The sequence below is a fragment of the Corvus hawaiiensis genome, chromosome 5 (assembly GCF_020740725.1).
Source record: "Corvus hawaiiensis isolate bCorHaw1 chromosome 5, bCorHaw1.pri.cur, whole genome shotgun sequence".
In the NCBI taxonomy this organism is placed as follows: Eukaryota; Metazoa; Chordata; class Aves; order Passeriformes; family Corvidae; genus Corvus; species Corvus hawaiiensis.
In genome coordinates, this window is record NC_063217.1 from 3222935 (window position 1) to 3237097 (window position 14163).

Consider the following 14163-nt stretch of genomic DNA (forward strand, 5'->3'; position numbering starts at 1 on the left):
TCTCAGAGAGCTGCTCAGGAAAAAGCCAGACAAAAAATGACTTGGATGTGTTCCATCCTGGATGTGATGGAGGTAAGGTGACATCAAAGGGTTTGTCACCTCTACAACCCCCTGCTGGTGCCACTTAATTGGTGTTCTGGGCCATAAGGAGCCTCCAGCTGACTCGGCTCACCTTGGTCACACCTTTATTTGCTCTCAAAAGGCACCTGAGCAGCGCTGTACCCAACGCTGGCACGGGAAGGAGCTGCTCATCCACTGGAACAGGGCTTTGTGCTGGCCCCACACTGCTCCTGCTCCCTGCCTGCGTCAGCAGGAGTTCACAGCCCATCTCCATTCGCAGCAAAAATAGAAAAGTACGCGTCTTAAAATAATAAACGCTTGGAAAATAGGCACAAAATTCCTAAAAACCCCACGATTCGGAGGCAGTAAATCCACTTCATTGCAGTGGTGGTGCCGTGTTTGCAGTGAGCCATCCCAGGGTGATTCAGCTCTCACACCTCCCCCAGGGAAGGGAGGAGGAGGGACGGCTGCCTCTGGATCCCCAGAGCCATCACCTTTTCCAGCGCTAGCAAAGCTCCGATGCTTCCAAAGCCACCGGTTCTGACAAGCTGCTCCAGTTCCCAAAAGGTCCTTGTGGTGGGCAGTGATCCAGGTGGGAGCCATCTCCCAAATTATCTCCAGGTTCCCTTCGTTCTGCAGGGAGGGGCAGGAGCCAGCACGGAGCAGGGGTTGGAGGGGAAGGGGTGGTGTTGGGACATCAGGTCCCCCTCCCTGCTCATCCCCACCTCATTGCAGGTTCTCAGAGCCTTCATCCTCCTTAACTCTCTGTGACCCTTTGCCAGCACATTTCACCTTCTGTGTCCCCTCTTGCTGCGGATCCAGGGATGAGTTTCCCTCTGCACCCACATCTTGGAGCTCAGGGAAGGACCCCTGCCCCCCCCCCGGTCCCAGGGCACTGAAACCCCCGTGGGCAGCAGGGACCCTCCCTGCACCCCAGGGTGATGGGCGGGGTCACACGGAGCCAGGAATTTCCGTGGGTTCCTCTGCCCGGACCCACGGCAATGCCTCTTCATCTCCCATGTGGATGCCACCAGCAAATTCATTCCCAGCACCAAGCCTGTCTTCTCCCTGGGAGGTGGGGAATGGAACTGATTGCAGCCTGAGCAATTTCCTCTAACACTGTCCTTCAAGCATTTTTTTTTTGGACAAATCCATCCCTTGTTGGTCAGCGACCTCCCGGCGTAACGTCTGCATCCCAGCAGGATGGATTTGGCCGTGGAAGTGATCAAAGCAACGCCCCAGCCAATCTTGACGTTGGCTGTGCTGCCTTTAAAGAGGCATCAAAGCTGTTTTCCAGCTGTCAGGGAAGCAGAGGAGCATCTTTATCCGAGATGTGAGGGGGAGGAGGTGCAGGATTCCCCTCCCCACCAGCCCCCAGCCATTAACCCCCCGTCAGCCACGGGGCCACGGTGACAGTGACAGATCTGTTTGAGGAGCATTCGAGCTCCCAGGCGGGAGCAGGGAGCTCTCCCTTGCCAGCCTGACCCTCTCCATGTCGCCAGCGCATCAGTGACATCTTCAAGAAGTCTCTTCTTCCCTGCTGCATCCCCCTCCAGCCATGGCAAAGGCAGGAAAATGCACAAATCAATGAAATTCATCCCATTTTCCAACATCCTCTAATTTATCCTGATTAAATGTTGTCACCCTCATTTCTCCTGGTTAAACTTTGGCACTGGGAACTCTCTGTGCTGCGGCCAAGCAGAGTCACCTCCATCCCTTCTCCTGCCTCCAAAAGGGCTCTCACAAACCTTGCTGGGGGCTCCAGAGCTAGCAAAGCTCCTGCTGTTAATGAAGGAAGGGGGAGGTTCAGATTGGATATTTGGGAAGATTTCTTCATGGAAGGGATGGTCAGGCACTGGCACAGCTGCCCGGGGCAGTGCTGGAGTCCCCATCCCTGGAGGGATTTAAAAGCCGTGTGGATGTGGCACTTGGGGTCAGCACTTGGCAGCGCTGGGGGATCTCAATGATCTTGGAGAGCTTTTCTAAACTCAGACATTCCATGATCTCCGTGGCTGAGCCCGTCTGGCAGCCCCAGCCCCTTGCTGGTGTCTACAAGAGCTGGAGCTGTATTTTGGCTGAGCAGAGGGGGGCAGATTTGAGGGTGCTGCCCCATTCCCAGCCCAGGTCAGGCCTTTGGGATTTCCCTCATTCCGAGGGGAGCCGGGATAAGGATGGGAGCCGCTGACGGCTCGATGAATGCCCTGGCACCGGCCGCACCCTGCGGGTGTGGTCAGGAGATGGGCGCTAATGAAGGGGGGTCCTCTGGGGGAGAGCCTGGGGAAGAGCAGGGACGTGGCAGAGCAAACCCGGTGCTGGAGACGTAGATAAGGGACCCTGGGGCTGGTGTTGGAGGATTTGGGGTAGGACTTTGAGCAGCCCCAAGGCCTCGGTTGGGAGCGGGATGTGGGATGGGGGCCCAGCAGCACCCCGGGTACCAGGGAGCATCACAGCCCAGCAGAGCTGGCTCTGCCCACCCCTCTGAAACCCATCCCCCTGGGATCACTTATCCCATGACGCACCCCAGGTGACCCCAATATTTCCCTCCCCAAGAACCCCCTTTTTTGTGTTTCCTACCCATTTCCCCCTCCCCGTTGCCACCTCATCCTCCCCTTGATTCCCATAAGTGATTCCGCGTTGCGGCTGCGGAGCCTCTGCAACTTGGAAAAACATTTTATTAACCTTCCTTGACTTTAAAGAGCATAATTACATTTTAACCTCATATTCCTGCGTTATCATTCCAGACACAGAATCATTTGAATGCAGATCGTTCCCAGCTAATGTAATTTTACGATACAGTAATGAAGAGACGGAGCAGGAGCGCGTAACACCCAATTTAGAGCTGACATTTGGGGTTCTTTTAAAGAAAAGTTTTCCCAGCCGAGGGCTTTTGCGTCCTCCTCAGCCCTGCAACGTAAGTGGGTTTGGGCTCCCGCTGTGAAGGGATGGGTTTGGATGGGGAAACGAGGCTGGTGCTAATGATGTTGGTCATTAAATCCCCCACGGCTGCCCCACGTGGGTGATTCAGCGTCACGGGGCAAATTTGGGAACTCGCTGCTCCCTCGGTCCCAGGGAGAGCTGAGTCAGGGGCTGTGGCCACCTTCACCCCCCTCGAGGGGAGGAAATCGCCCTCATGTTACCCAGTAAAAGCTGCAAACCCCAGGACTGGCACCCCCCACGTGGGGCCATGCTCCAAAATCACACGGCAGGAGCGGGGAGCAGGCTGGGACCCCCCAGCATTGATACACAAAACGTCCTCCCTGCGTGCCTCAGTTTCCCTTGGTGGGGCACAGCGACGCTCTGGGGTTCAGCCCCCTCCAGCATCGCTCCCTGCTTCCTGCGGAGCTTTTCAGAGCGCTTTGGTTTTCCAGGGAGGATTGCAGTGGGATCAGAGTTTCCTTTGGGAGGCTCGAGCAGAGCAGCTCCTTCCCCACCCAGGGTACCACCACAGCCCTCACTCCAACTAGGGCTGGGCCGGCCTGGGGTGTTTGTCCAGCAGAAAAAGGATGTTAATGAGGGGGAGAAAATGAGGGAAACTAATGAGGGGCGGGGGAAAAACATGTTCAGCCACCCCAAGTGATGTCCAGGCTGATTTTTATGGTTCTCTGCCTCAATTCCCCACCTTACGTGAAGATGAGTAAAGGATAAAACAACTCCAGAAGCGGGACCACAGCTGGCAGCACCCCCCCTCCCAGCACCCCAAAAAAACCCCTCCTGATCTCTGTGAGCCAGTCCCAGCACTTTTAGGGAGAAAGGAGAGCGCTGATGCTCACAGGCACCCGATTCCCCTCTGCATATTAATTTCACATTGCTGAGGTTGCCCTTGGCGTTGCTGGAGAAGGGATCTGGGACCAGCAGGAATATTCACGGCTGGATGGGGCAGGGGTTGTTGATGGCGTTTTTCCTGTACAGGTGTTTTTGACAGCCCGCGGGTGACACGAGTGTGCCGGCTCTCGGAGCAGTGGGGACCCCTGGTTGCAGCAGGAGGGTCTGTGCCAGCCCCAAAGGTGCCTTTTCTGTTGGTCTCCTCCTCTCCCACAGCTTTCCCTGCCTTCTGCTTTCTTGGAGAAGAGGGGGAAGAGGCAGGAGAGTCGTGGGTGGCACTGACGGGTCCCTTTGGGGACAGGGTCTGGCAGGGTCCTGCCCTGCACCCCGATGCTGCAGCCCCGCCCCTGGTTTTGGGGTGTGTTTGTGCAGCCGGGGCTCTCTCCCAGCCCCGACCCTGTCACTGCCCTCCAGCAACCCCTCCCAGAGCAGCATCAGTCAGAACAGCATCCCCCAAAGCAGCATCCCTCCCCAAAGCAGCATCCCCGAAGCAGCATCCCTCCTGGACCAGCATGCTCCAAACAAACAACACTTCCCAAACCAGCATCCCTTCAGGCCAGCATCCCTTCCCAAACCAGGACTGCTCCCCTCCTAAAATCTGCATCCCTCCAAACCAGCATCAATCCCAAACCAGCATCCTCCAAATAAACAACCCTCCCTAAAGCAGCACCTTCCAAACCCTTATCCCTCCCCAGATTAGCGTTGCTCCCCGACCAGCATCCCTCTGAAACCAGCGCCTCTCCCAAAATCCACGTCCATCCCAAACCAGCATCACCCCAAACCAGCACCCCTCTCAAAATCCGCATCCTGCCCAAAACCACATCTCCTGAGTGAACATCTGTCCCCAAAGCCTCGTTCCTCCCCAAACCAGCACCTTCCGAAGGAGCACCTCTCCCTGAACCCACCCCATCCAGCACCCCTTCCCAAGCATCCCAGGGCCGGCCCGTGCCGCTTGGAGCAGCCACGGGTGGGATTCACCAGCCCTGAGTGCTGCCGCACTGAATCATCTCAATTACAGATTTGCTTGGATGCGATTTGGGGGGAAAAAAAAACAGGGATTAAAAAAAAAAAAAAAAAAAAAGGAAAAACAACAAAAAACCCAACCCATCCCTCTTCTTCCTCCTCCTCCTCCCCTGGGAAGGGGTGATGGCAGCATAAATAGCAGCTCTCTCAGCACGGGGCCAGACGCAGCTGGAGCAGCTTCCCTTGGCACGGCCGCGGGCACCCTGCACCATGGCAGAGCCTTCGCTGCCCCTCTCCTTCCTCTGCCTCCTCGCCTTGTCCTCCGCCTGCTACATCCAGAACTGCCCCCGGGGCGGGAAGCGGGCGCTGGCCGACTCAGCTCTCCGACAGGTACGGGACGGGACGGGCGCTTCGGGACACGGGATGGGGCTTTCGGAGGGACGCAGTGGCTCTGTGGGGTGCAGAGGCTCCCGTCACCTGCGGGCACCACTGGCCTCGCCACGCTCCCCGGAGCAGTGGGGTTTTTTGGGATGGCTGGGAGACACGCCCAAGGGCACACCAATGGGCAGTGGTGGAGGAGTGACCACTCCAAAGTGCTGTTGGCACCTTGAGAAGAGGCTCAAGCTTGGCCACAGCGGAGCATCCTGCTGGGCTGGGGGGGGGCGAGGGGGGGAGCAGGACAGGACAGCGCATGGAGAGGGGACAGGGAGGTCATGGGGGGCAGTGGTGACACCCCAGACTGGGGCACAAGGTCCCCATTGCTGGTGGCAGTGCGGCACCTCCAAGGGCTGGAAGAGGGGCTGGTGGGGAGCTGCTTTCCATACATAGGGGTGCTTGTGCATTGGGGTTCCTAACACAAGGCTATGCAAGAAGGGCTTTTGGGGTGCAAGAAGGGGTTTTTGGGGTGCGGGCACTGAGGCAGCTCCTTCCCGCAGTGCATGCCCTGCGGCCCCGGCAACAGAGGGAACTGCTTCGGGCCCGGCATCTGCTGCGGCGCGGAGCTGGGCTGCTACCTGGGCACGGCGGAGACGCGGCGCTGCGCCGAGGAGGATTACCTGCCCTCCCCCTGCCAGGCCGGCGGGCAGCCCTGCGGCTCCGGGGGCCGCTGCGCCGCGCCCGGCATCTGCTGCACCGCCGGTAAGCGGGTCACGGTGGGACGGGGAGTTTGGGGTGGCTGGGGAGCATGGGGGGAGCGCAAGGGGCACAGAAGTCTCCAGGTAACTCATGTGGTGGTGGGGTTTAGTCTCAGAGAGGGGCAACCGAGGCATGGGGTGGAAGTGGTGTTGGCTCCATTCGGAGATAATTTGGGGATGGTTGGGTTCAGGCTGACTGTAAGGAAGGAACTGTTCCCTGTGAGGGTGGGGAGGCCCTGGCACAGGGTGCCCAGAGAAGCTGTGGCTGCCCCTGGATCCCTGGAAGTGTCCAAGGCCAGGTTGGACAGGGTTTGGAGCAACCTGGTCCAGTGGAAGGTGTCCCTGCCCATGGTAGGGGGTGGAATGGGATGGGCTTTATGATCCCTTCCAACCCAAACCATTCCCTGATTCTAAAGGATTGGACTCAGAGCTCCTTCCTGACCCACCAAGAGTTTTTTCCTGGCCAGGCACAGCCTCCCTGATGTGCCAGAAAATCCAGCCCCGCTCCCTGGTTAACGGGAAAGACAAAACCGGAGCACGAGCTGTGCGGACCCCCCCCGACTGCCACCAACCCCTTCCCCGGCCGAAAACAACCCCCTGGTGGTCCCAAATAACCTGTTCCATCGCCACGTTTTTTTCTTCCTGCGGCAGAGACGTGCGCCATGGACACCGGCTGCCTGGACGAGGGCAGCGACGGCGCTCCGGAGGCGGCGGAGGAGAAGAACCTGACGGTGCTGGATGGCTCGGCCGGAGATCTGCTCCTCAGGCTCATGCACTTGGCAAACCGGCAGCAGCAGCAGCAGCAGCAGGGCAAGCACCCCCTGCTCTGAGCCAGGGCGTGGGGAGTCCCCCCCACCCTGACCGACACCCCCACCCCGGCACTGTACATACGAGACCCAATAAAAGTCCTCGTGCACTGTGGTGGCCTCGTCCTGGGCGCTGGGGATGGCTCATGGGGGCTCCAGGGGATCTGGCTGGGGCTCAGGATGGGGGTGGTGGAGGGTCTTCTGTCCCCAAATGCCCACAGAGTGCGTGTGGTTTGGCTGGGCTGGGTGCAGGGTTTGGCTCCGTCCTTGTAGCTCCCAGGGAAAGGAGCTCAGGCAGAGCTGGAATTTGGGATCTGGCCGTGGAGTCCCACCCGGGAGCCCCAGCAGCTACCCCAGCCCCAGGAGACAGACTGGGAACAGCTGGGATGTGCCACTGTCACGTTACCTCGTGGCCAAGTCCTTCTTTGGGGCAGATTCGGGGCCTCGCTGCCTTCAGGAACCAGCACAGCATCTACTAAAGATGATAAAAAGTAAGGAAAACACCCAAACTCCCTCAAAGCAGTGAGGTTTGGGGTCCCAGCTCCACAGACCCGCTCCAGGGCTGTTCTCATCTTTCCCCACCACCTCTGGACACCGACAGGGAGGATCAGTCCCCGTTATCCCACAGTCACCCCCCAAAATTTGGGGTAGCTTTATCCCAACCCTCTCCCGGCTCTCTTACCCTGCAGGGTCCTTGCTCCGAGGTCTCTCTGGGCTGGGACTGGCCACGGCACAGGGGACAGCTCGTCCTTTATACTGTCCCTGAGGGAGGTGGCACCTCCAGGGAGGTGGAGCTCCCTGGCACCGGCGGGATCCATCCTGCCCACAGCAGCTCCCCGCACCCCACAGGGGATGCAGGATTGATCCAGCACCTGCTTCTCACAGCCGGCATCTGATCCCAGCCCTGGGGAGGGGGGCAACCCCAAACCACCCCAAAATCGTTGGGAAAGGGGTGACACCAGCACGGACGGGGGAGTCCAAGCTGGGATGAGGGAATTGGGCTTTCAGCCTAGCCCTAGCACCTGGGCTTTTCCGAGACGCAGGATGTGAACCCCAACATTCCTGCAGCACCGGGAATATGTGGCTGAGCTGGGAATGCTCCATCTGATGAACACCTCAAAATCAGGCAAAAATCGAGTCCCCAGAAAGCGCCAGGGGCTGATAATTGGGTTTTTTCCCCCACTTGTCTTCCCGAGACACATCCTGCAGGGGTCTGGGCACCCCTGGAGCAGCCAAAGGGGCTCTGGGATGAGAATTCCCTCCCTCCACCCTGTGCTGCAGCCGGAGCTGAGCCGCTGGGACAGCACACAGCAGGTCCTGAGCCCCATTTCCAACCCATTAACATGGATCCCAGTGCCTGCCTTGTCCCCAGGGACTGTGACTGGCCCCGGGCAGGTGACAGGGACCCGGCTGCCCTCTCGCTGGCCGCACTAAGTGGTGGATTTCGAAGCAAGCCAGAGGACCAGGCAAAGGTCATGGCTGTCTGGCTCTGGGCTGCCTAATTCCCAATTAAGCCAGTGCAGGGTAATGACGTCAAGTGGACATCAAGTTTTGTCCTCAGCAGGGAAATTTATTCAGGCTGGGAAGCTCCTAATTGGGATAAGGAAGGTGAGGGGCTGGGGTGAGCAGGGTCCTGGGCTGTTGTGTCAGCCTTCGGCCTCATCCTCAGCGCAGCTTCTTGTGGGGGGGAAGAGGAAGCTTTGTCTGCTGGTGATGTGGCTCAGGGCACCACATTCCATCCCCGTGTGCAGGTCCAAGGAGAAGCAGTGGGAAATTTGGGATTTCAGGTCTTTGCCCAGGAGGTTTGGTGTTCTCAGGAGGCTGTGGAGCTGTTGGATGAACATGAGTGGGGAAGGCTGGGTGTAACCGTCATCCCTGAGCGGGATGAGCCCAGTGCTGAGCATCCCCCAAAGGCCAAGCACGGGTGGGTGGACAGGGCCAACAAGGACATTCCCCGCCCCAGATCCCATGGGTGATCCCAGAGGATGTGGGGTTGCTTCCTCCCACCCAGAGGGATTCAAAGCCAAGGGAAGCACCTGCCCCTCTCACCCTGCTCCTGGGTGGACACATCCCACCCACAGCTGCCTTCCTTCATCCCTACCCTCTCCATGCCAGAGGGTTTCCCAGCGGGACACACCACAGCTCGGCAGCCCTAAGTGGCCGGCAGAGACAGGCCCCAAACCCCACAGGACTCCATCCACAACCTCCACACGTTCGTCCAGCTCCATCCACAACCTCCACACGTTCCTGCTGCTGCTGGACTCATGACAGAAGAGAAAACCAACACCTTGTCCTTGACCTCACGTCCTCGACCTCTGGCTATTAGCCGAGCCCTCTGCTGTGGGAAGCAATGCCTTGTGGTTTTTAAGGAACACGGGTGACGCCGGTGCCAGAATCCCTAAGCAGGAGCCGGGACTATAAATACAGTGCCAGCGGTTGGGATGAGCAGCCAAAAATCCCCCCTGTCCCCGCCGCTATGTCCTGCAAGGCTCTGGCCCTCTGCCTCCTGGGGCTCCTGGCTCTCTCCTCCGCTTGCTACATCCAGAACTGCCCCATCGGGGGCAAACGCGCTGTGCTGGACATGGACATCAGGAAGGTACGTCCTGGAGGGCTCGGGGCACTCCGAACCCCGTCCTTCCCTTCTCCCAACCTTCTTCCCCCCCGTTCCCTGAGCAGTGCCTGCCCTGCGGTCCCCGGAACAAGGGCCACTGCTTCGGGCCCAACATCTGCTGCGGGGAGGAGCTGGGCTGCTACATCGGCACCTCGGAAACGCTGCGCTGCCAGGAGGAAAACTTCCTGCCCACCCCCTGCGAGTCGGGACGCAAACCCTGCGGCTCCGGAGGGAGCTGCGCCGCTCCCGGCATCTGCTGCAGCACCGGTGAGGGTGGCACGGGATGCTCGGATTCCTGTCACGGAGTTCTCGCACACCCGGCAGGGAATTCAGGGTTCTACCGAACAGTGGGAGAGGGGACAATGCCCAAGGGATTCTTTGTCCCATCCATGTGTCCATCCATCGCCCCGCCAGCCAGACCATGCTCCGTGACCTATCCAGACCCTAGGGAAGGGATGAGAACGGGAGGTTTGGGGCAGGAGGGAAGCAGACAGCGACCAAATTTTGAAGCCTGAGCAAGCGCAGGATTCCCGCGGGGCATGGCAGGACTCCCGTGGGGCACAACAACCCACAGCCCCTCCTGCTCTCATAAGTTTTCCCAAAATCTCACCCTCCTCCCTAAATTAAACTACCAGAGATCCTGCTATAAATCCCGGGAAACATCAGAGAATGGAGTGAGCACGAGCTCGTTAAACCCCAGTGCTGCGGGTCCCTGTGGGCTGGTTCAGGGGGGTTTTGGGCATGTCTGGAGGCTGTTTTTGGGGGTCCCTGTGGGCTGGTTCAGGGATGTCTGGGGGCTGTTTTTGGAGGGTCCCTGTGGGCTGGTTCAGGGATGTCTGGGGGCTGTTTTTGGAGGGTCCCTGTGGGCTGGTTCAGGGATGTCTGGGGGCTGCTTTTGGGGGGTCCCTGTGGGCTGGTTCAGGGATGTCTGGGGGCTGTTTTTGGAGGGTCCCTGTGGGCTGGTTCAGGGATCTTTGGGGGTTGTTTCAGGGATAGTTGGGGCTGTTTTGGGGGGTCCCTGGGGTCTGGTCGGTGCTGTCTGGTTTCACACCACGCTGCCCCCTCTCTCCCCTCAGAGGGCTGTGGCACTGACTCATCGTGTGACCAGGAGATGCTGTTTGCATAGCCCAGCCGGGAGAGAATCCACAGGATCCTGCATCCATCACATCCCAGCCCCGCCACAGGCTGGGAACAGCCGAGCCCAGGGCTGTGACTCAGACTGAAGTGATGAGCTTAATTAGAAATAAAACTTGTACAGAAAAACAAGCCAGACAGAAGTCTGTGGGTTTTGTGGGCTCGCCTGGTTGAGGTGCAGGCTCGGCAGGAGAGAAAAAGACACTTTCAGGAAAAACTGGAGGTAAAAAGTGAGGATTTCAGGTCAATTATCTGAGGGAGGGAGGGAGGGGGAGGGACCTGCAGACCATGGCTGAACCACGGTAAATTCCAAGCAGTTTTAGGGCAAAGCTGAGAGTCTGCAAGACCCCAACAACCCAGAACGCCCAAAGTCTTTACAATTTTATCTACACCTTCAGCCCCAGGTGATGAATAAATTCAGCCTGAAGGAAAGAATAAGGAGACGCCAGAAATCCCAGATCATTCAGACATGTTTTCTTATTCAGCCACACCAAGGGATGTGCAAAGGAGGGTTTAAAGTGTGAAATCAAGACTACAATTAATTCCTTTCCCCAACAACAAAAAAGGAAAGGTCAGTGTTTCCTATAAATTCATTTAGCCCTCGTTTGCCTTCGGAAGCATCCAGAGGAGCTGACAGCGAGGAGCTCAGAGCCAGGCTCTGCCTTGGGACTGCTCCTGCTCCTCCCCACATGCTGTGTGTGAAGGCAGGAGGGATCCAAACACGTGGGAGGTGGGATCACAGGCACAGCAACAGGCACAGGGCTGAGCCAGGCTGCTGGAGCCTCCAAGCTTCCCCCTCAGCCCCTTCCCCACAGGCGTTAACCCTTTGGAAGAGGCACAGCCAGACCCGTGGCCTTTCTCCACCACTTCTGTGGTCAATTTATACATTCAAAGGAAGAATCTGTGCTGTCTGGGGGGCCTCTGGACATCACCCAGGCCAGGAGCCCTGTGCCAGGGCTGCTACGACAGCACCGTGCGCTTGACGATGCGCCCGTCCTTGTCGATGGCGAAGTTGTAGTTCCGCGGGTTGTCCAGGCACTCCTCGATCCGTGCCTCCAGGTTCTCGGGGGTGATGAAGTTTTTGGCTTCCTCCTGAAGCAAAGGACAAGGATTATCCCCCTCAGGATTATCCCACCCTGTTCCCAGAGCCCTGGCTCAGCTCTTCTCCCTTCCACGTGCTGTCAACACCCCTGGAGCTGCCGACGCTTGTGTTCCCAGCTGCCAACACAAAAATCTGTGGAAAACAAGCCCACGGCTTCCACATGGCTCCCTCGCAGGGGATTCTGGCAGCCTGGTTCCCAGAAGGCACCAGCTGCTCTTACCTGCAGCTGGAGAACCTCCTTCTCCTTCTCCTCCAGGAAAGCCTCCATTTTCCTGGCCCGTTTCTCTGCAATCTCCAACTTCCTCCTCTTCTGCTCCTCCTCTTCTTTCCTGAGTCTCTCCTCTCTGCCAGACAGAAAGGAAAATCGGACGGATGAGGTGATACATCCATCCCCAGGAGAGCAGGAGGCTGCCCAGAACCCCTTGACTTGGCCCTGAGCAGCAAAAGGCGCAGGAACCACGATCGCTGCACAGGTAGATTTATTTAAAAAGGTCACCATTTCACAGAATCAGTCATGTTGGAAAGGACTGTGTCCTCTTGTCCTCTGCTCCCAGGCTGCCTGGGAGCAGAGCCTGACCCATCCTGGCTGCACCCTCCTGTCAGGGACTTGTGGACAGTGACAAGGTCTCCCCTTGTCTCCAGGCTCCCCTCCAGGCTGAGCCCCCCAGCTGCTCCTACCAGGACTTGTGTTCCAGACACTTCCCCAACTTTGTTGCCCTTCCCTGGACATGATCCAGCACCTCCACACCCTCCCTAAATTGAGGGGCCCAGAACTGGACACAGCACTCGAGCTGCGGCCTCACCAGTGCCAAGTACAGGGGAAGAATCCCTTCCCTGGTCTGGGTGGCCACAGCATTCCTGACACAGGCCAGGTGCCATTGGGCTTCTTGGCCACCTGGGCACAGCTGGCTCGTGTCCAGCCTGCTGTCCATCAGTGCCCCTAGCTCCCTTTCTGCCTGGCCACTGTCCAGCCACTCTGGCCCTAACCTGTAATGCTGCGGGGGTTGTTGCGGCCAAAGTGCAGGACTTGGCAGCTGGTCTTGTTAAACCTCATACCCTTGGATTTAACCCATGGATCCAGCCCATCCAGGTCCCTCTGCAGAGCCCTCCTGCCCTCCAGCAGATCCACACTCACACCCAGCTTGGTGTCATCTGCAAATTTGCTGGTGGTGAACTCGATCTCCTCATCCAGATCGTTAACAAAGACATTAAACAGGACTGGGCCCAGCTCTGATCCCTGGGGACACCACCGGCAGCTGGATGTGACCATTCCCCACCACTCTCTGGGCCTGGCCATCAGCCAGCTCCTAACCCAGCCCAGAGTGACCCCATCTAAGCTTCTCTGTAAATGCCAGACCAGACTCTAACTGAGCTCAGTTCTGCCTGAGCAGAAGCCAAAGCCAGGAAGGGCAGTGTCTCCCTGCCCGTGCTGACCTGCGTGCCCGCTGCCGGGCGTTCTCCTCGTCGTTCCAGGCCATCAGGCGCCGGTGCTCCTCCAGCTCCTCCACAGAGCCCTCGGCAGCCAGGCGCTCCTCCCGCGTCTTCTGCAGCACCTCGGCCCTGAACTCAGCCCTGCCAGGAGCGGGGGAGGGCACTGAGCTCCTGGCCTGGGAGCACAGCGGGTTCTCCCAAAACTGCCCCATAGCAGAGCCAGCCCCACCACCCTGTCCCACAGTGGTCCAGCCCCACCACCCTGACCCTCCCCTGCTCTACAGTGCTCCCAGTCCCACCACCCTCACTCTTCCCTGCCCCTCATCAGTCCAAACCCCACCACCCTCTCCCACCCCAGAGTATCCCAGGATCTACTGCTCCTGTTACAAAGTGCCCCAGACCCAACCCTCCACTGCCCCACAGCCAGCCTTGTCCCTCACAGCGGCCCCAAACAGCCACAACCCCAATGCTCTCCTGCCTTACAGCCCCATACCAGCCGCCCACCCCACAGCCAGTCCCACAGCCAGTCACAGCCAGCCCCCCAACCCTCCCTTGTTCCACATCAGTCCCCCAGCACCATACCCAGAGCCACAGCCACCCCCAACCTTCTCCTGCCCCACAGCAGCCTCACAGCCCTGTATCTAGTCCCCTTCCCTCCAGCCAATCCTGTAACCAGTCCAGTGAGCCCCTCAGAAGCCCCACACGAGCCCCCTGCCCCACAGCCAGTCCCTTACCCAAAGCCACAGCCACCCCCCCCAACCCTCCTCTGCTTCACAGAAACCCCCCCATCTCCATCTCCATCCCCATCCCGTGCCGGTACCGGAGGGCGCTGAGCACCAGCCGGTGCTGCCGGTACCGCTCCAGCACCACCAGCAGCTCCTCGGGATCCACGGGCGGCGGCAGCTTCACCCGGCCCGCCTTGGACTTGGCGGGGGGGTCGTGCCGAGTCTTGCGGCCCCGCGCCGGCACCGCCCGGGGGGACCAGCCGGGACAGAGCCCCGGGAAGGGGCCGGGCCCCAGCGCGGCCGCCAGGGCCGGGAGCGGGACGGGGCCGGGGCGGCAGCGCCTCAGCGCCGGCAGCATGGCGGGACGCGCGGCGCC

At 59.2% G+C, this 14163-nt stretch overlaps 3 protein-coding genes across 3 annotated transcripts; 2 read left to right on the top strand and 1 right to left on the bottom strand.

Annotated features, from left to right (window-relative positions):
* Positions 1-5115: 5115 nt before the first annotated feature.
* Positions 5116-6899, top strand: LOC125326809 (vasotocin-neurophysin VT). Its single transcript, XM_048305327.1, has 3 exons — positions 5116-5235; positions 5781-5982; positions 6630-6899. Exons 1-3 carry the CDS (start codon positions 5116-5118, stop codon positions 6806-6808), a joined length of 501 nt encoding a protein of 166 aa, XP_048161284.1. The 3' UTR covers positions 6809-6899.
* Positions 6900-9216: 2317 nt separating this feature from the next.
* Positions 9217-10661, top strand: LOC125326674 (neurophysin 1-like). The gene is made up of 3 exons (XM_048305129.1): positions 9217-9380; positions 9461-9662; positions 10472-10661. The coding sequence occupies exons 1-3, from the start codon at positions 9261-9263 to the stop codon at positions 10519-10521; spliced, it is 372 nt and encodes a 123-aa protein (XP_048161086.1). The 5' UTR covers positions 9217-9260; the 3' UTR covers positions 10522-10661.
* Positions 10662-10988: 327 nt separating this feature from the next.
* On the bottom strand, positions 10989-14163 carry MRPS26 (mitochondrial ribosomal protein S26). The gene is made up of 4 exons (XM_048305128.1): positions 13883-14163; positions 13066-13203; positions 11852-11975; positions 10989-11621 (listed from the first exon to the last, which is right to left on the bottom strand). Exons 1-4 carry the CDS (start codon positions 14143-14145, stop codon positions 11490-11492), a joined length of 657 nt encoding a protein of 218 aa, XP_048161085.1. The 5' UTR covers positions 14146-14163; the 3' UTR covers positions 10989-11489.

What these genes read in the sequence shown, in the direction of transcription:
- LOC125326809 (XM_048305327.1), top strand. Translation starts at nt 5,116, where the DNA reads ATGGCAGAGCCTTCGCTGCCCCTCTCCTTCCTCTGCCTCCTCGCCTTG. An exon ending in CCGACTCAGCTCTCCGACAG is followed by an intron (nt 5,236 to 5,780) that starts GTACGGGACGGG and finishes TCCTTCCCGCAG; the next exon opens with TGCATGCCCTGCGGCCCCGG. An exon ending in CGGCATCTGCTGCACCGCCG is followed by an intron (nt 5,983 to 6,629) that starts GTAAGCGGGTCA and finishes TTCCTGCGGCAG; the next exon opens with AGACGTGCGCCATGGACACC.
- LOC125326674 (XM_048305129.1), top strand. Translation starts at nt 9,261, where the DNA reads ATGTCCTGCAAGGCTCTGGCCCTCTGCCTCCTGGGGCTCCTGGCTCTC. An exon ending in TGGACATGGACATCAGGAAG is followed by an intron (nt 9,381 to 9,460) that starts GTACGTCCTGGA and finishes TTCCCTGAGCAG; the next exon opens with TGCCTGCCCTGCGGTCCCCG. An exon ending in CGGCATCTGCTGCAGCACCG is followed by an intron (nt 9,663 to 10,471) that starts GTGAGGGTGGCA and finishes CTCTCCCCTCAG; the next exon opens with AGGGCTGTGGCACTGACTCA.
- MRPS26 (XM_048305128.1), bottom strand. Translation starts at nt 14,145, where the DNA reads ATGCTGCCGGCGCTGAGGCGCTGCCGCCCCGGCCCCGTCCCGCTCCCG. An exon ending in CTGGTGCTCAGCGCCCTCCG is followed by an intron (nt 13,204 to 13,882) that starts GTACCGGCACGG and finishes CGCTCCTGGCAG; the next exon opens with GGCTGAGTTCAGGGCCGAGG. An exon ending in GCCCGGCAGCGGGCACGCAG is followed by an intron (nt 11,976 to 13,065) that starts GTCAGCACGGGC and finishes TCTGTCTGGCAG; the next exon opens with AGAGGAGAGACTCAGGAAAG.